Consider the following 18531-nt stretch of genomic DNA (forward strand, 5'->3'; position numbering starts at 1 on the left):
AGTTTGTCTACGTTTTACTTTCAAGATCTCTATTTTTCTTCTTTCTTTCATTTGGTTATAATGAAGAAAGAAGTTCAGCTCTTTCGGATTTTGATATTTCCAGTTGTAACAATGGCAATAGGATTTACTACTTGGCTTTTGAGATGCAAGCTATGAGTTTTTAGAGGAGCTAACTACTGGAAGAAATTGGTTTAGTACAAATATAACCTCTTAAGTCAGTAAAGAGGATGGTGTGGATAATGGATCAAATTTAATGACGATGCATTTTAGTGGGTCGGAGTTCGTCACAATGGTTCAGAGTTTTTTATAATTGGTGGTTTGTTCAGAGTGGGTCATGGTGGGTGAATGGTTCACGTTGGGTGTTGAGTCATTGTGGGTCACGATGTGTGCTGGGTCAGTATGTTGTGGATCAAGGCTTCATTGACCCACACCATCTCTGGTCAACATTGCACTCAAGAGGAGAGTTTCCGAAGGTGCGCGTCGGCGATTTTCTCAAATTTTGCACATAGATAGTACCCCACCACAAAGCAATAAATCTCGAAACGGTTCACAGTACCATCTCACAGAACTCAAGATAGAGGGATTTGTTTGATTGGCTAAATTAAGACCTCAACAATTTATTCCTCTACAAGCGAGATTTTCTTCATCGTTTCCGTGGTGAAGTCAGAAGAATATGCGGCAAGTAAACTTAAGGTTGAAGGTTCGCGCCCACCTTGGGATACTTGCTTTTTCCCCTAGTGTTTTTTGCACTCACCTGAATATAAACAAATCAAGCATATGGGCGATTTAACATATTTTGGGGGAGGAATTTTGTGGTTCGTTTGCGTTTCGTCGAGTCTCTGCCGCTGGTGGTATAATTTTTAAAACCGAAGTGGGGCCACCACGGATCGTAGCTGCGGGATCCAACTTTTGGCGAAAGGCCGCCAGTTGCGCATCGGTGGTCCACTGACGCTTACGGCATGGGGGCTTGTATCTGAAAACTAAGAGAATAAAGAAGCATGGTATCCATGAATCCCGTTGACACTAATAAAAGTCTGAAACGATGAAACAGATGTCAACACCGGAAAACATGTATTTTATAATTTGAAAGGTACCCAGTGTCGAGGAAAAAGATTTGCCCCAAGGTTCCCCGGAGGGTCTCATTAGGGGTGCAACTCAAAATTTGAAAATGGCAAGGGCAATCAAGTAGTATGTCATTTAAGAGTATTACTAAATTTTTTTTAAATGCTAGGAGTCTCGAGTCTTTATGCTAACTTGTGCAAAATAGCGAGCGTTCCAGCTGGTAATAAATCCTTCATTGAAAACTCCGTGACCACCTCTACAAATGTGAAACTGTGAAACTACCCAGAAGAGGTAAACACTTGTCTTACCATTGCAAAAGTATAATGCACCAAGGTAACACAAGAAGCGACCCATTATGGGCTTATTACATCACTAATATTAAATTCTACGTTCCACGATTGTGTCTTTAAGCTAAAGGACAGGGTGATTTCGAATTATGAAATTAATGGTAGAATACAGAATGGACCCACCACTAACTATGGACCACTCTAAACCATTGTGACCAACTCCGACCCACCAACGTAATCAACTCTGACCCATGATCCACGTCCTTCTCCCCATTGACTAAAGAGGTTACACTTGAAATAAAACAAGACTGTAAAATTTTCACTTATCGGAGTTTGAATTCCTACCGTCAATCGCTCAAGCACCGCTCTGTTACAATACCGGTGAATCTGACCTTTACGATATACAATGGTAAAGTGTTTCTCATCTTTCAAATTAAGATGAATTTAAATTTATCATATATAATTATTTCTTTCTTGGCTTACATATACATTTCAGTAGAAAACAGGATGAAATTTGAAAGTATCAAATCAAGATAAAATAGACCAACGTAAGAAAAAAAGAAAGAAAAACTAGTTTTCCATATAATTAAGCATGCCGTACTAATTTAAAATGCCCATGAAATTAGACTTGGAATACAAATGTTATGTCAATTTTTCTCACAACTTTATGGTTTGATTGCCTTAGCCTCTGAACGATCCATATATTAAACACCAGCTTCAGCAATTATTATAATAGAAAGTAGTGGGTATAAAATGCAAAGGACTGTAGTTTTCATTCTTCAATTAGTTCCTCAACTAATATCAATTGTTTTCGATAATTTTTACAACAAATCAACCCACTACCAATTTCCAATATATAGAAAATCCCCCCCTTCGCTCATAAAACACATTTTTAAAAATGCCAGGACACGTTCTGTTTATTTTTATTAAAGAGTTATATACTGAATTTCAGCTCTTGAAGTTGAACGGCTTGTAAGATACTCAGTTTCTCGCAAAAATTCAGACACCTACTCCCTACTAAGTATATGTGTTATAATGAAAGTGATACGCGTATGATAACTTCCCAGTTGGGATTGGGGCCTGATTATATACCAAATGTCGTTTCGTTTGACTTTGCAATTTGACCGTGATAATCACGCAGACATAGTTACTGTCAGTTTTTTATACTAGGTATAATAATTCATATATTACAGGTGATTCAATTTTTTTTCAGCAGTTAGTTCCTCTAAAAGCTCACAAGCTGTATCTCAAAATTGAACTACTATTGCTATTGCCACTCTTACAATTGCAAATATCAAAATCCAAAAATGCCTGAGCTTTTTTCATTAGAAACAAATGAAAAAAGAAGAAAAATGGAGATCTTGAAAGTATAATGTAGACAAGCTCACCAGTGTTCAGAAGATGCTGTCTACAATGCGCTGAACAGAATGGGGTGGTGGCTAGTTGGGGGTCGTTTCGTCCAAAGATATTTCGCCCAAAGGATTTTCGTCCAGAGACATTTAGTCCAAACACATTTGGTCCAGGGACATTTAGTCCAAAGGTCAATTTGTCCAAAGAACATTTTGTCCAAAAGACAATTGGTCCAAAGGACATTTCGTCCAAAAGACAATTGATCCAAAGGACATTTGGTCCAAAAGACATTTGGTCCAAAGGACATTTCGTCCAAAACACAATTGGTTCAAACAACATTTCGCCCAAAAGACATTTCGTCCAAAAGATAATCGGTCCAAAGGACATTTCGTCCAAAACACAATTGGTCCAAAAGACAATTGGTCCAAAGGACATTTCGTCCAAAACACAATTGGTCCAAAAGATATTTGGTCCAATGGACATTTCGTCCAAAAGATATTTGGTCCAAAGGACATTTCGTCCAAAAGACAATTGATCCAAGGGACATTTCGTCCAAGGATGTTTAGTTCAAAGCACATTTCGTCCAAAGAACATTTAGTCCGGTAACGCTTGGGGGTCAAGGGTTTGCTTCTCTTAGAAGAGTAAAAGTGATGCATATAACATTATGACTCACAAGTAATACCTCCCAAGTGTAACACTCCAATTTTGAAAAAAATAGGCAGGTAGATACTACACATAAAATAAACGAATAGTGTTTTTCTGCAGAAAAATGGTTTTAGGGGGGGGGCAAAAGCCCCTACTCAAAATTTTGAAAGTTGACGCCCGAAATGCAAGAAGAAGTGGACCGAAGTGAACGAAATTGTGCACAGATATTGCAGACATAAAATGAGGGAATACGTGTTTCGTATTTTCCTGGAAAAAATGGTTACGTGGGGCACAGACCCCTCCAAACCTTTGATCACGAAATATCAAAAGTACTTATAATTGTATGTCAGATGTGTGTAAAGAACATGAAGAATTGCAACGAAACTTTGAGTAGGGAAAATACGCAATAAATAAATAAATACGTTTTTTATTTTCTGTGGAAGAACGGTTTTAGGGGGCAAAAGCCCCCATTAAAAAGTTGGAAACTTGAGGCCCGAAAGGTCACAAGAAATGAACCAAAGTGAATGAAATTGTGCAGAGATATTGTAGACATAAAATAAGGGAATACTGGTTTCGTATTTTCCTGAAAAAAGAAAAAGGTTTGGGTGGGACACAGACCCCTACAAAACTTTGATCGTGAAATATCAAAAGTGCGAATAACAGTATGTCAGAAGTGCTTAAAGGACATGAAGAATTGGAACGACACATTGGAACGACATTACGCAAAAAATAAACGAATGCGAGTTTATTTTCTGAGGAAAAACGGTTTTAAGGACAAAATCCCCCACCCAAGATTTTGAAATTTGAGGCGTAAAAGGCAAGAAGAAGTGTACAGAGTTGAATGGAACTGTGAACAGATATTGTAGACGTAAATTAAGGTAATTGGGTTTCGTATTTTCCTCAAAAAAAAAAAAAAAAAAAAAAGGTTGCGTATATCATGGACCTTTTAAACTGTTGATTACGAAATGTCAAAAGTGCAAATACTTATACGTCAGAGATTCTTAAAGAGTATGGAGAATTGCAACGAAACCTCGTATAGGGACAATTCGCAAAACAATAAACGAAACGTGTTTTAATTTGTGCGGAAAACACTGTTGGGGCCTAGGCCTCCTCCGAAAAAAAAGTAAATATTACCGTAATAGCGCAGGAAGTAGTGGACCAAAGCAAATGAAATTGTGGGTAGACATTTTAGAGACCCTATGTAAAGTAAGGTCTTTCGTGTAAGAATATATTTCACACATGTGTATTTTTCTATTCTCAGTATTTCTTCAAAGATTCTTGACACATAATTTTTCACTTTTCTAACACAAGGGTTTGAATAACTAATATTTAGCTTACTCAAATTTAAACTCCATTAATTTTAGTTACCGGTACTTATTTTAGAACTATTTCATTCACAACATGAAAATTTTAGATGTCATGTTAGCAGTTATTACAGCAACATACTTCACACTGCAACCTTTCCCTCACTCCTGTTGTTCGGCCATATTGTTTTCAGGCGTTTACGTTTTTCTGAATATCTCAGCATTATTTGTTCTATCAAAATGAAAATTGCGGAATAAATCTCTATTTCAAATTTCCTTTAGAAATAAGAAGCTACTGAGTCATAATGTTATATGAATCACTTTTACTCTTCTAATAGAAAAAACCCTTGACCCCAAAGCGTTACCGGACCAAATGTTCTTTGGACGAAATGTGCTTTGAACTAAACATCCCTGGACGAAATGTCCTTTGGACCAATTGTCTTTTGGACGAAATGTCCTTTGGACCAATTGTATTTTGGACGAAATGCAATTTGAACCAATTCTCCTTTGGACGAAATGTCCTTTAGACCAATTGTCTTTTGGACGAAATGTCATTTGGACGAATTGTCTTTTGGACCAAATGTCTTTGGATTAAATGTCTCTGGACGAAATGTTCTTTGGACGAAATATTTTTGGACTAAAAGGGTGGCCACCCGGTGCGCCCGTGTGAGTCACGGTGAGTGGTGTTTCGCAGTAGGTCACGTCCTTTTGACCCACGATCCACTGACCCACTCACAAATCTTGACCCATTTCACCCACTTACCAACCGAAGCACTGACCCACTCCATCTTTGATTTTAACATGTCTTGTTTCATTTAAAAGACGAGACTCGGGTTCGATTCCCGGCGGGAGCTCATGTGGTTCAGATTCCACGTTAATCAGTAGGTCCACGTCTCATATAGCCTCGCTGCTGAACGGGACACTAAACTAAAATCAACTCAACAACTCAACTCTCCTTATTAGATGTGCTGGGGGATCTCACTCCTACTGGAAGTTGAACTTAAACTTAAAGGTCATCAGAACTGCTCCCAATGAACTTGACGGCCACAAAAGATATGGGTTGTACTGTATACTAACATTGGTCATTTTCAATTATTTCTACATGTCGCAAATTTCACAAACTCCTTCATTGTGTTAATGAGGGCTTAACTTACATGGCATCTGAAGTGCCACTCTTTATCTAAGAGACCCCCAAAATTATAGATTCGACACTAATGTTGGTCTTTTTTTTATAATTTTGATGTCAGCCTCTTTCATTCCTCCTAGGACAGCAAACGGATACCGCCACCGCTAGGACTAAATTTGGTCTTAAATCGCATTAAAATTTCTACCAATTAATTTAGCGAACAGTGCTGCATTTAGAAGCTCGGCGTGCCTACGCACTTTTGCTCTCGGCGCTCCCAATAACTACATATTTCTCCGCCCCTTGATCCCTAACTTACAAATAAAACTTAATTCGAATATGCTTAATTAGTGAATTTATTGCAGTTAAATACCACTCACTAGATGCTACAGTTACAACTACGTAACAAAAAATAAATGGGAAATATGTTCTGAATTTTTTCAGATTTCTTACGCTATCATTAAATATATTAGAATAGTAAAAGAGGATTGCTCATGAAATAGTATATTTGCTCTCGATTTTTAAAACTTTTTCATACGAAAAAAATTAAAATTTTAAACTTTGCGCTCTTCAAATATGTTGCCCTCTAGGCACTGGCCTAGTTGGACTAATGGGAAATGCGGCACTGAAAACTTACCCTTCGACTCTAATATCGGTTGATTTCGATATTTTTTTGTCGCTATGTAACCACCCTGGATGCTAATGGGAGCTTAATTGGACTTGAATTGAAAGTAGAACTGTTTACCTAAGCGACCACGAAACTATGGATTCGGTACTAATATCGATCCTTTTCTAGCATTTTTAATATGTATCCCGACAGTATTCTTTTCCAGATTGTAAGAAATATGGTTAAAATTGCTCTAGACATATCAGAATTATGTCAAAACACACACATACATCCACTTTCATATATATAAATACAGAGTGAGCGAGCGAGAAAGTGAGAGAGAGCGACCAAAGGCATCACAACTTCCACATTGCAAAAGCATATCTCAGGTATTGAATTGAAAATCTATGTAAAGACCTTCTGCTGTGGCATGCTTCATAAGGACAATTCCAGTCTGCTCACGTGACCTTTGGGGTTCATGAATTTCTTGCGAGCGTTCCGACTTTGGATTCTCTGTTTATACCCTCTTTTTATGCCTCGGATAATTTTTCAAGAATATCAATGACATGCTGTAATACGAATGTTGAGAAGTAACCTCTATATGACAAATACCTGCAAATAAATACACTACATAATTTATTTATTGCGATGATATTATTTTCTTAATTTGTATTTAACATTCACATATATCATAGAATACCAACGTACTGTGAACACCTGTTATATTTTAAACATAATAATCACTATGTTCTGCAATGATTATATGTTATATATATACAACTGACGTATTTTAATGTAATTATTTTATATAATTTTTCATGCATTGCGGAAAATAGAATTTCATAAAAAGAAGCATTGGCTCACATGAGAATCGAACCCTCATCCTTACGATTTATAATTCATCGGCGTACCACTGAGCTAACACAAGCGCTTTTCGACAAATAGTTCTAGCGGTATATAGCTGTATTTAAGATAATAATTACATTCATATCAACTGCAAACGCTGTTTTTGTTCTACTTTGACTTTTATTTTAGTACTCAGGAGAGAATAATGTTCTATATCTTAACTTTCACCATTCTTTTACATATGGAAAGATTCGTTTACGTATCTAAATGTTCCATTAAGTATGGAGAGCAAAATGACAAACAAGCATGTGCTGACATAATACGAAGTTTCGAAATATTGTATGATTAAGTATTTCAATCAATGTTGCTTTTTACATATAATTGGTAACAAGTCTTATTATATTTAAAAGAAGAAAAACACATCTGCAAGATTTTTCCCGATTGCAAAGGTTGGCTTCGAGGTTCGAACCTGGTTTACTTTTTCCCGAAGATACCCGAAGTTTGACTTAGAAAAGTTTTGCCTCGAAACAGCAATAAAGAATGCGCTCAACCTTTTTGAGACAAGGTGTACATTAATGCACTCTTGTTTAATGTGGGGAGAGATATATTAACCAACCCTTAAATTTGGGAATAGTTAGAAGTAAAATATTCTCTACGTCTCGAATATATAGTTCTGTAAACTGTTGCGTAATTGGATTTACGGATAGATACATGAGTTAGTTCTCTCAAAAAACACAAGTATACCTTGAAGCATTTCTTTTAAATTTTGATACGAGTACATTTGGAATTGTCAGAAAGTAAAAATGGGTAAATATGTTCTCTAGGACTAAATATATACCTCTATAAATCTGGTTGGTTTATATCATATTCTTCTATTTTGAAAAAAAATTGTCAAAAATATACGTAAGCAACACGGTGGAAAAATTAAATTTTGACGGAAAATTTGAAGAAATGGAAAGTGCCTCAAAGTCCAGTAAAGTCATGAGTAAGGTCCTGTAACATATGATTAAATATATGATAACAGTGGTTTGTTCCTTTGAATACGGTGCAAGTATCATGAAACACCTCTAAAATTTTTCCGCCGGTAGAGAAAAGTGGCGAAAAAACCAAATCTATAACCTCAAAATTCGAGGGATCGAATCCACTCCAGGAAAATATTTTTGAATAAATTAAATTATGAAATAGGAAAAAAATAATGATTGATGGAAAATCTTCCGACAGATCTGGAAAGAACAATATTAAAATAACAACTCTACTTATTTTCTCGTAAACTAATGATCTTTAGGCACTTATGTCTACTTTTGCATCGCATTATTATTAGCTTAGGAAGTCTATTTCTGTAATAATAATAATAATAATAATAATAATAATAATAATAACAATAATAATAATAATAATAATAATAATAATATAATGCAATAATACAAAAAATATAATCATATACGGGTAGTCTATCAATATTAAGTAAACTTGCTATATTTATCAATCATAGAACTGGTTGTTAAATGATTTGAATGGCGCCACTAGTTACACTAACAACCAAGTAGACCAGATTTAATCTGTGCATGGTTTCCAGGTCAGATAAACATAAATTTTATTCTTCATGTCCTCAGCTTTCCATGACATAAATAAAAATGAATTCATCAGTCAATTGTTGTCAAATTTAATCCTCTGGCGGTAACAGGGATGACCCGTAGCCCTACTCGGAATATTTGGTTATTTAATACTAGAAACACTATTCGTTGAGACTTCGCGTATTCATGTAAACTTCCGAAACAAACGTGTTTATTAACATGGGTATATTCTTTGTTCACAATCACCTTTCTTTAGTGAATTATGAGAGTGTTAAGATGACTGGTAACCCCTATTACCATTCGCGTTAGTACACTTCTTTAATATAATTAATGAGAACTTTTACGAATAAATGCAACTGTGAGCATATCTCATTTTAAATTTGAGAAATGGGTTTCTTCTGAGTTGGAAGAAGGTTCTGAGTGCAGTACTGATCGTTGTTTTTTTTTTCAAGTAATAAGCAGGACAATGTTAAAGTAGGAGAACGGAAATAAAGGAATCGGATTAAGTGACTGAAGTAAGTGATCAGTCAGGTAATATAGGAAAAGATAGATACTGACATATTTGCTGCACCAAAAAAGACAACAACTGTTCATATTACTGTACATATATCTCTGGTTAACAAAAGGTGCATGTCTAATATTAGAGTTATCAGTAACCCCATGCAAGACTCGACCGTATAAAATAAATGTTACCAACGGAGGGTTAAATTAAGTATTAAAAGAGGATTCATATTTTACATTAAGCAGCAAGTTCAATTTGAAATAGCCTCGGTTCTGAATAGAGGTTTTAAACTTCAATTTATCGCTTAATCAGATTAACTGAAGATGAAACTCAACCTCTTTATAGCAGAGGGAGCGACTCCCAATTAAGTATTTCATATCGTCTCATTCAACGAATAGATTTCCGCAAGCAAATCTTTGTTACGAAGGTTTCCTACTCTAATTATCATGTAAAAATATTCAAAGTAACCTATGTTAGTTACAGGGGATTCTTCGTGTTATAACTAACTAACTCTATGGCCTATGGAACTCGGAGGTTCAATGCCGCTTTCACAAAAGCTCTCCACTGACTTCTATCCTTAGGTAACTGCATCCAGTTTCTACTTTGTATTCCAATCTATGCGAGATCCATCTTAATATTGTCCTCCCATCTGCGCCTAGGTCTTCCTAATGGTCGTTTTCCGATTGGTCTTCCAATCAAGACTTTGAAAGCGTTTCTACTTTCTTCCATTCTAGCTACATGACCCGCCCACCTAAGCCTCCTAGACTTGACGACCCTAACAATGTTGGGTAAACCGTATAAATTATGTAGTTCCTCGTTATGAAGTTTCCGCCATTCCCCATTCTCGTTCCTCTTGGGTCCGAATATTCGTCTCAGGATCTTGTTCTCAAATACTTTCAGTTTATGTTCTTCCCTCAGAGTAAGTGACCTTGTTTCGCATCCATACAGAACAACAGGCATGATTATCGCTTCGTATATTTTAAGCTTCAAATTCCTCGACAGAATTCGCGATGACAAGAGATTTTGAACCGAATAGTAACACGAATTCCCTGCTTTTAGTCGACATTTAATTTCTCCGTGAATATGATTTTCCTCTGTTAATATTGATCCTAGATATTTGAAATTATCCACTTTATCAAAAGTATTATTTAATATTTTAACGCATCCATAATTTGCTGTATTCCGGTCCCGACGCATTTCCATGTATTTAGTTTTCTCTGCATTTACTTCTAAACCCATGTCCCTGCAAGCGTTTAATAAGACCTCTGCATTTCTTTCTATTGTTCTCCTATCATCACCTATTAAATTTACATCATCAGCATATGCTATAACTTGGTGAATATCGTTCAACTCTAGGCCCTGGTTGCTATCTTTGATTTTCCTTATAGGGTATTCCAGAACGAAGTTAAATAATAATGGCGACAACACATCTCCTTGTTTCAGGCCATTTTCGACATGAAAGCTCGTGGAGAAAAATTTTCCTATCCGGACTTTACTTTGGGATTCTTTTAAACATATCTTAATTAATCTAATTAGCTTTCCCGGTATTCCAAGCTCTGTAAGAACGTTGTATAACGTTTCTCTCCTAACCGAGTCGTACGCCTTTCTAAAGTCAATAAATAATTGATGTACCGGTGTATTGTATTCCCACTTTTTTTCGAGTATTTGGCGAATGGTAAATATTTGGTCGATAGTTGATCGATTTCGTCTAAATCCGCACTGATACTCTTCAATAATTTCATCTGCGTATGGGATCAGTCTTGCTAATAGAATATTTGAAAGGATTTTATAGGATGTTGACAGAAGAGACGTGCCTCGATAATTATTACAATCAGTTTTGTCGCCTTTCTTGTGAATTTGAACAATGATTGATTCTTTCCACTCCTGTGGCAATTTTTCCTTGTTCCAGATAAGGAAAATGAGTTTGTGTATCTTGTTCCACAATTTTTCGCCTCCAGCTAAAATGAACTCAGACGGAATTTCATCTACACCCGGAAATTTGTGTGTTTTTTTTAAATTTCTTTATAGCGGTTTCTACTTCTATTCGGTTGGGTTCTGGAATATACGGTTCTCCGGTGTGTATCACCTTTTCTCCATGCACACTAGTTTTTGGTTGCGTGTTAAGCAAATCGTCAAAGAAATCTTTCCATCTATTTAAGATGCTATCCGTGTCAGTGAGAACTGTACCGTCAGATTTCTTTAATATATAAGCACGAGATTAATAGCCTTTCTTAAATTCGTTGATCCCCTTATACATGTCCCGGATGTTTTGTTTTTACTATTATCTTCAAGTTCTTTAACTTTAGCTTTCAAAAAATCGCGTTTCTTTGTTCTAAAAGTTTTGGAAGTTTCCCGCCTGATATCTGCGAAATTTTGTGTAGTTATTTCATTCGGATTTTGTAGCCAGCGTAATTTTGCCTGTTTTCTCTTCTCTGCTAGTTTTATGCATTCCTGGTCGAACCATGGTTGGTTCCTACGTATTTCCGCGTGTCCCAATTTTTCTTTTGCTGAAATTTTAATGCTATCTCTAATTTCAATCCAGGTATCCTCAACACTAGTGCACTCCTAATCTTCTAAAGCCGAGAATCTATTCGAAACTTCAATCTGGTATTTCTCTCTTATCTGGCTCTCTTCTAATTTCTTTAAATTGAATCTCTCCGTTTTCGGAGAATGAATATTACCTTTATTCAACGATAATCTCTCTCGTATTATCGCTGCTACCAAGTAGTGATCAGTGTCACAATCAGCCTCTCTAAACGACCGGACATCAATTATGCGAGACTGCGTTCTTCTATCTACTAAAACGTAATCAATTTGATTATGAGTTTTCCCGTCTGGTGATGTCCAAGTGTATTTATGAACGTCGCGATGTGTGAATTTTGTACTCTTCACGATTAGGTTTTTGGATGTTGCAAAGTTCACGAGTTTAACACCGTTGTCATTACTTTCCTTATGCAAACTTTCGTTCCCTATAATCGGTTTGAAAATATCCTCTCGTCCTACCTTCGCATTGAAATCCCCTAATAGAATTTTCATATGGTATCGCGGGAGTTGGTCAAATATCCGTTCCACTTCTTCGTAAAAACTGTCTTTTATATCGTCATCCTTATCTTCAGTTGGGGCTTGTACACCTTGTCTCAAAAAGGTTGAGCGCATTCTTTATTGCTGTTTCGAGGCAAAAATTTTCTAAGTCAAACTTCGGGTATCTTCGGGAAAAAGTAAACCAGGTTCGAACCTCGAAGCCAACCTTTGCAATCGGGAAAAATCTTGCAGATGTGTTTTTCTTCTTTTAAATATAATAAGACTTGTTACCAATTATATGTAAAAAGCAACATTGATTGAAATACTTAATCATACAATATTTCGAAACTTCGTATTATGTCAGCACATGCTTGTTTGTCATTTTGCTCTCCATACTTAATGGAACATTTAGATACGTAAACGAATCTTTCCATATGTAAAAGAATGGTGAAAGTTAAGATATAGAACATTATTCTCTCCTGAGTACTAAAATAAAAGTTAAAGTAGAACAAAAACAGCATTTGCAGTGGATATGAATGTAATTATTATCTTAAATACACCTATATACCACTAGAACTATTTTTCGAAAAGCGCTTGTGTTAGCTCAGTGGTATGTCGTTGGATTTCAAATCGTAAGGTTGAGGGTACGATTCCCCTGTGGGGCAATGCTCTTTTTATGAAATTCTATTTTCCGCAATGCATGAAAAATTATATAAAATAATTACATTAAAATACGTCAGTTGTATATATATAACATATAATCATTGCAGAACATAGTGATTATTATGTTTAAAATATAACAGGTGTTCACACTACGTTGGTATTCTATGATATATGTGAATGTTAAATACAAATTAAGAAAATAATAACATCGCAATAAATAAATTATGTAGTGTATTTATTTGCAGCTATTTGTTATATATAGGTTACTTCTCAACATTCGTATTACAGCATGTCATTGATATTCTTGAAAAATTATCCGAGGCATAAAAAGAGGGTATAAACAGAGAATCCAAAGTCGGAACGCTCGCAAGAAATTCATGAACCCCAAAGGTCACGTGAGCAGACTGGAATTGTCCTTATGAAGCATGCCACAGCAGAAGGTCTTTACATAGATTTTCAATTCAATACCTGAGATATGCTTTTGCAATGTGGAAGTAGTGATACCTTTGGTCGCTCTCTCTCACTTTCTCGCTCGCTCACTCTGTATTTATATATATGAAAGTGGATGTATGTGTGTGTTTTGACATAATTCTGATATGTCTAGAGCAATTTTAACCATATTTCTTACAATCTGGAAAAGAATAATGTCGGGATACATATTAAAAATGCTAGAAAAGGATCGATATTAGTATCGAATCCATAGTTTCGTGGTCGCTTAGGTAAACAGTTCTACTTTCAATTCAAGTCCAATTAAGCTCCCATTAGCATCCAGGGTGGTTACATAGCGACAAAAAAATATCGAAATCAACCGATATTAGAGTCGAAGGGTAAGTTTTCAGTGCCGCATTTCCCATTAGTCCAACTAGGCCCGTGCCTAGAGGGCAACATATTTGAAGAGCGCAAAGTTTAAAATTTTATTTTTTTTCGTATGAAAAAGTTTAAAAAATCGAGAGCAAATATACTATTTCATGAGCAATCCTCTTTTACTATTCTAATATATTTAATGATAGCGTAAGGAATCTGAAAAAAAATTCAGAACATATTTCCCATTTATTTTTTGTTACGTAGTTGTAGCTGTAGCATCTAGTGAGTGGTATTTAACTGCAATAAATTCACTAATTAAGCATATTCGAATTAAGTTTTATTTGTAAGTTAGGGATCAAGGGGCGGAGAAATATGTAGTTATTGGGGGCGCCGAGAGCAAAAGTGCGTAGGCACGCCGAGCTTCTAAATGCAGCACTGTTCGCTAAATTAATTGGTAGAAATTTTAATGCGATTTAAGACCAAATTTAGTCCTAGCGGTGGCGGTATCCGTTTGCTGTCCTAGGAGGAATGAAAGAGGCTGACATCAAAATTATAAAAAAAGACCTACATTAGTGTCGAATCTATAATTTTGGGGGTCTCTTAGATAAAGAGTGGCACTTCAGATGCCATGTAAGTTAAGCCCTCATTAACACAATGAAGGAGTTTCTGAAATTTGCGACATGTAGAAATAATTGAAAATGACCAATGTTAGTATACAGTACAACCCATATCTTTCGTGGCCGCCAAGTTCATTGGGAGCAGTTCTGATGACCTTTAAGTTTAAGTTCAACTTCCAGTAGGAGTGAGATCCCCCAGCACATCTAATAAGGAGAGTTGAGTTGTTGAGTTGATTTTAGTTTAGTGTCCCGTTCAGCAGCGAGGCTATATGAGACGTGGACCTACTAATTAACGTAGAATCCGAACTACATGAGCTCTCGCTGGAGGCCGAATCTGGGTCTCCCACACCGAAAGCGTGTGCGCTATACGCTTAACCACAAAGGAGCTTTACGATGAGAGTTAAATTTGGACTGTAAGTTGCTTTCGGAGTTGTAATTATTAATTTCTGCAACAACGAGAACTATGGATTCGACACTAATATCGATCGCTTTTACTTTATATATATATATATATATATATATATATATATATATATATATATATATATATATATATATATACAAGGGCGGATCTAAGGGGGGGCTACGGGGCTATAGCCCCCCCCCTTGACGCTCAGGTTTACACTGGATAAAATGGACTTCAATTCAGCTTTACACTGGATAAAACGGCAAATTATGGTTTAGCCCATCCCTTGATCATATCCTGGATCCGCCACTGTATATATATAAGAGGTGGAGAGAAAGGGACCACATCCATATACAAAAGCCTTGCAGATTATTGAACTGAAATCCTTTGGAAAGAAATCCTATTCTGCCTTCTTTCTCAAGTATAAATAAGTCTCTTAGACATGACTTCATGTTCGTAAATTTCCTGTTTACATGGTTTGGGGATCGGGAGTTTTGTGTCTGTATCGAAGATTGGAGTTTGTATAATAATTTCTGTTTATACCCGAAGAGTCTCTTTACCTTTCAGAAAGCGTAAATCACTTGCTGTAAAGAGAAAATTCAAAAGTAACTTCCGATGACAAATAGCTGCAAATAAATACACTACATAATTTATTCATTGCGATGATATTATTTTCTTAATTTGTATTTAACATTCACATATATCATAGAATACCAACGTACTGTGAACACCTGTTATATTTTAAACATAATAATCACTATGTTCTGCAATGATTATATGTTATACATATACAACTGACGTATTTTAATGTAATTATTTTATATAATTTTTCATGCATTGCAGAAAATAGAATTTCATAAAAAGAAGCATTGGTCCACATGGGAATCGAACCCTCAGCCTTACGATTTAAAATCCATCGGCGTACCACTGAGCTAACACAAGCGCTTTTCGAAAAGTAGTTCTAGAGGTATATAGCTGTATTTAAGATAATAATTACATTCATATCGACTGCAAACGCTGTTTTTGTTCTACTTTGACTTTTATTTTAGTACTCAGGAGAGAATAATGTTCTATATCTTAACTTTCACCATTCTTTTACATATGGAAAGATTCGTTTACGTATCTAAATGTTCCATTAAGTATGGAGAGCAAAATGACAAACAAGCATGTGCTGACATAATACGAAGTTTCGAAATATTGTATGATTAAGTATTTCAATCAATGTTGCTTTTTACATATAATTGGTAACAAGTCTTATTATATTTAAAAGAAGAAAAACACATCTGCAAGATTTTTCCCGATTGCAAAGGTTGGCTTCGAGGTTCGAACCTGGTTTACTTTTTCCCGAAGATACCCGAAGTTGGACTTAGAAAATTTTTGCCTCGAAACAGCAATAAAGAATGCGCTCAACCTTTTTGAGACAAGGTGTACCTATACGTCATTACGTATATAGAATAAAATTATTAAATCGGAAAACCAGGTTTTCAAGGAGAGACAGTGTTGTTTTCTGTCTCTACAGGCTTGCGTTGCACATTCTGAAACACCGTCTCTCGCCTAGAAAGTAGTTTACATTTGACGTTGCCAAATATTCAAGAAACAATTTTTATGACCAGATACGAGACGAGCTTAAGATATCCCAATAGAAACTGATCCATTTTCTGAGACGAGAAAGCACTTTCATGACAACTTTTCGAGACGGAAGAGCCCTCAGTACTTGTAGCCAAACCTATTTTCAATAAAACTACGTTTATTTTGTGCTCTAGTTCTATCTTTTTGTTTTGTTTTACGGAACATATACTGCGTATGTACACTATATAGACTACATGCATTACTTTTTGTTCTTTTACAGAGAATGAGAGACCTGCTACAGAATCTACGTAACGAACATCATCCATTTCGCAGATGTTGTGCTTGTCTTCGGTCTCCTTTAGCTCATCCTGCCACTATGTGTAGAAGAGGACATGCAATATGTCGTGTGTGCTCTCAACAAGATTATCTTTGTGTCCTCTGCGCCAGGCTTGATATAAACGTACCCCTCCTATCCTGCGCCTATGAAATAGATGGTTGTACGTTTAAGAGTCTCAACCAAGCTCATGTTGCTCACCATGAGGAATCCTGTGACTACAGGCCATATCCTTGTTACGTGCAAGGATGCAATGTTGAAGTAGCGTCAACAGGACTTCAACAGCATTTTCAGCGACAACATGATGAGCCCGGTCGCGTGATTGAAGGAACGTCAGTCCTAGGACATTGCCATTTCAATTTCACTGCGAGAAAGGAACCAACAGTCAAACTCCTAACATCATTGTATTGGGGTGAATTCGCGTTTAAAACGAAAATACTAAACAATCATCTTCATTGCTTAGTTCAATCGGTTCGCAGTTACCAGAGAGCCCGAGAACTTCGTTACAAGATCACATTGACCCTTGATAGGGACCGCTCTGTGAGTTTTACTTCTATTCCACATTCTCTTCGCGCATGTGATATTTCAATCCTAGAAAGGAAGGATTGTTTTATGGTATGTAACGATCTGATACGAAATTTGAATCAATATCTTTTATCCTTTGAAGTAGATGTGTGGCGATATGAGCCAGAAAATCTCCCGTTCAGATTACGAGAAATGTAATTTCGTTGAAAAGAAATAACTACTTCTTCTATTTAAGATAAATCTGCTATATTAATGTATTGATCCTTGTTAATCGGTAATAAGAAAATAATTTTATTTGTAAACAACATAAAAAAGTACAAGAGGTAAAACTTTCAGGTTTTAAAATATAAAGAAAATCTCAAAATAATCGAAAAAGGTATTTAAAAACATTAAGATTGTAAAATAAAATGAAATAGTTAATCTATTTAAAATGCAATTAAAGAGTTGTAATTATGTGTTTCATTCAATTATGGGAGGATTTGTTACAAACGATGTTATAAGTAACAGTACAAATTCTCAAACCATTAGTGTATGAAATATAAAACTATTAAAAATGGTACTAAAAATGATATGAAGTTTCTTTAACAACCAAACTGATTTCATAATTTTGAGATTTTATGTTTACATTAGGTTTTAAAAGGAAATTGTAATTTCAGGTCATTATCAATCGAAATTCATCAAAGTGAATACGTAGCAGAAGCAAGCAATATAGTTCTTTGTTTCTTTTCTCATTAAGATTTAGCATCTAAAGACGTAAGTTCCAGAATATCGCAGGCTAAACGTGCATTTAATAGGAAAAGTGAACTGCTAACATAAAGAAATGTGTCGTTGGACGTTCGTAAACGATACCCCTAACAGCACAAGATACACTGAGAAAAATACGTTCTCCGGACAGCGATATATTGTACAAATATACGAAATCCTCTTGCTTACTACAGAAATCAGTATCAAGCATACGTTATCCGTATGCTACATAGGCACTGCCCTTAGGTGTTACATCATGCCGTTGCAGGACGTCTGATATCTAACAGTTTTCCGCATATCACACGCATATACTTATGTTACCTTCGTCAGCTATATGTTATATACGTCCATTTGTATGTGAGTTCCTGACCGCCTACATTGTTTCATACGGAAAGTACGTATAGATGGAACACATATACGGAAAGTATTATAAAACATGCGTTTTCAGTTATACGTCTGCTGTACGTTAAGTCCAAAAACTACAGGAATTACGCATGTAACCTATCTTTTTAAGTATGCCACCTACATTTTTTTTCTCAGTGTATGCT

At 35.8% G+C, this 18531-nt stretch overlaps 1 protein-coding gene across 1 annotated transcript in view; it reads left to right on the plus strand.

The window, feature by feature from the left end:
* LOC145681909 (E3 ubiquitin-protein ligase SIAH1B-like) overlaps positions 1–17788 on the plus strand; it is a 109375-nt gene extending 91587 nt beyond the window's left edge. Inside the window, exon 4 of the mRNA XM_081753512.1 lies at positions 16661–17788. Within this exon, the coding sequence (XP_081609638.1) occupies positions 16661–17437 (777 nt within the window). The 3' untranslated portion in view covers positions 17438–17788. The remainder of the gene's footprint in view (positions 1–16660) is intronic.
* Positions 17789–18531: the final 743 nt, after the last annotated feature.

Source organism: Thermobia domestica, chromosome 3, assembly GCF_964235325.1.
Source record: "Thermobia domestica chromosome 3, izTheDome1.hap1.1, whole genome shotgun sequence".
NCBI classification, from domain to species: Eukaryota; Metazoa; Arthropoda; class Insecta; order Zygentoma; family Lepismatidae; genus Thermobia; species Thermobia domestica.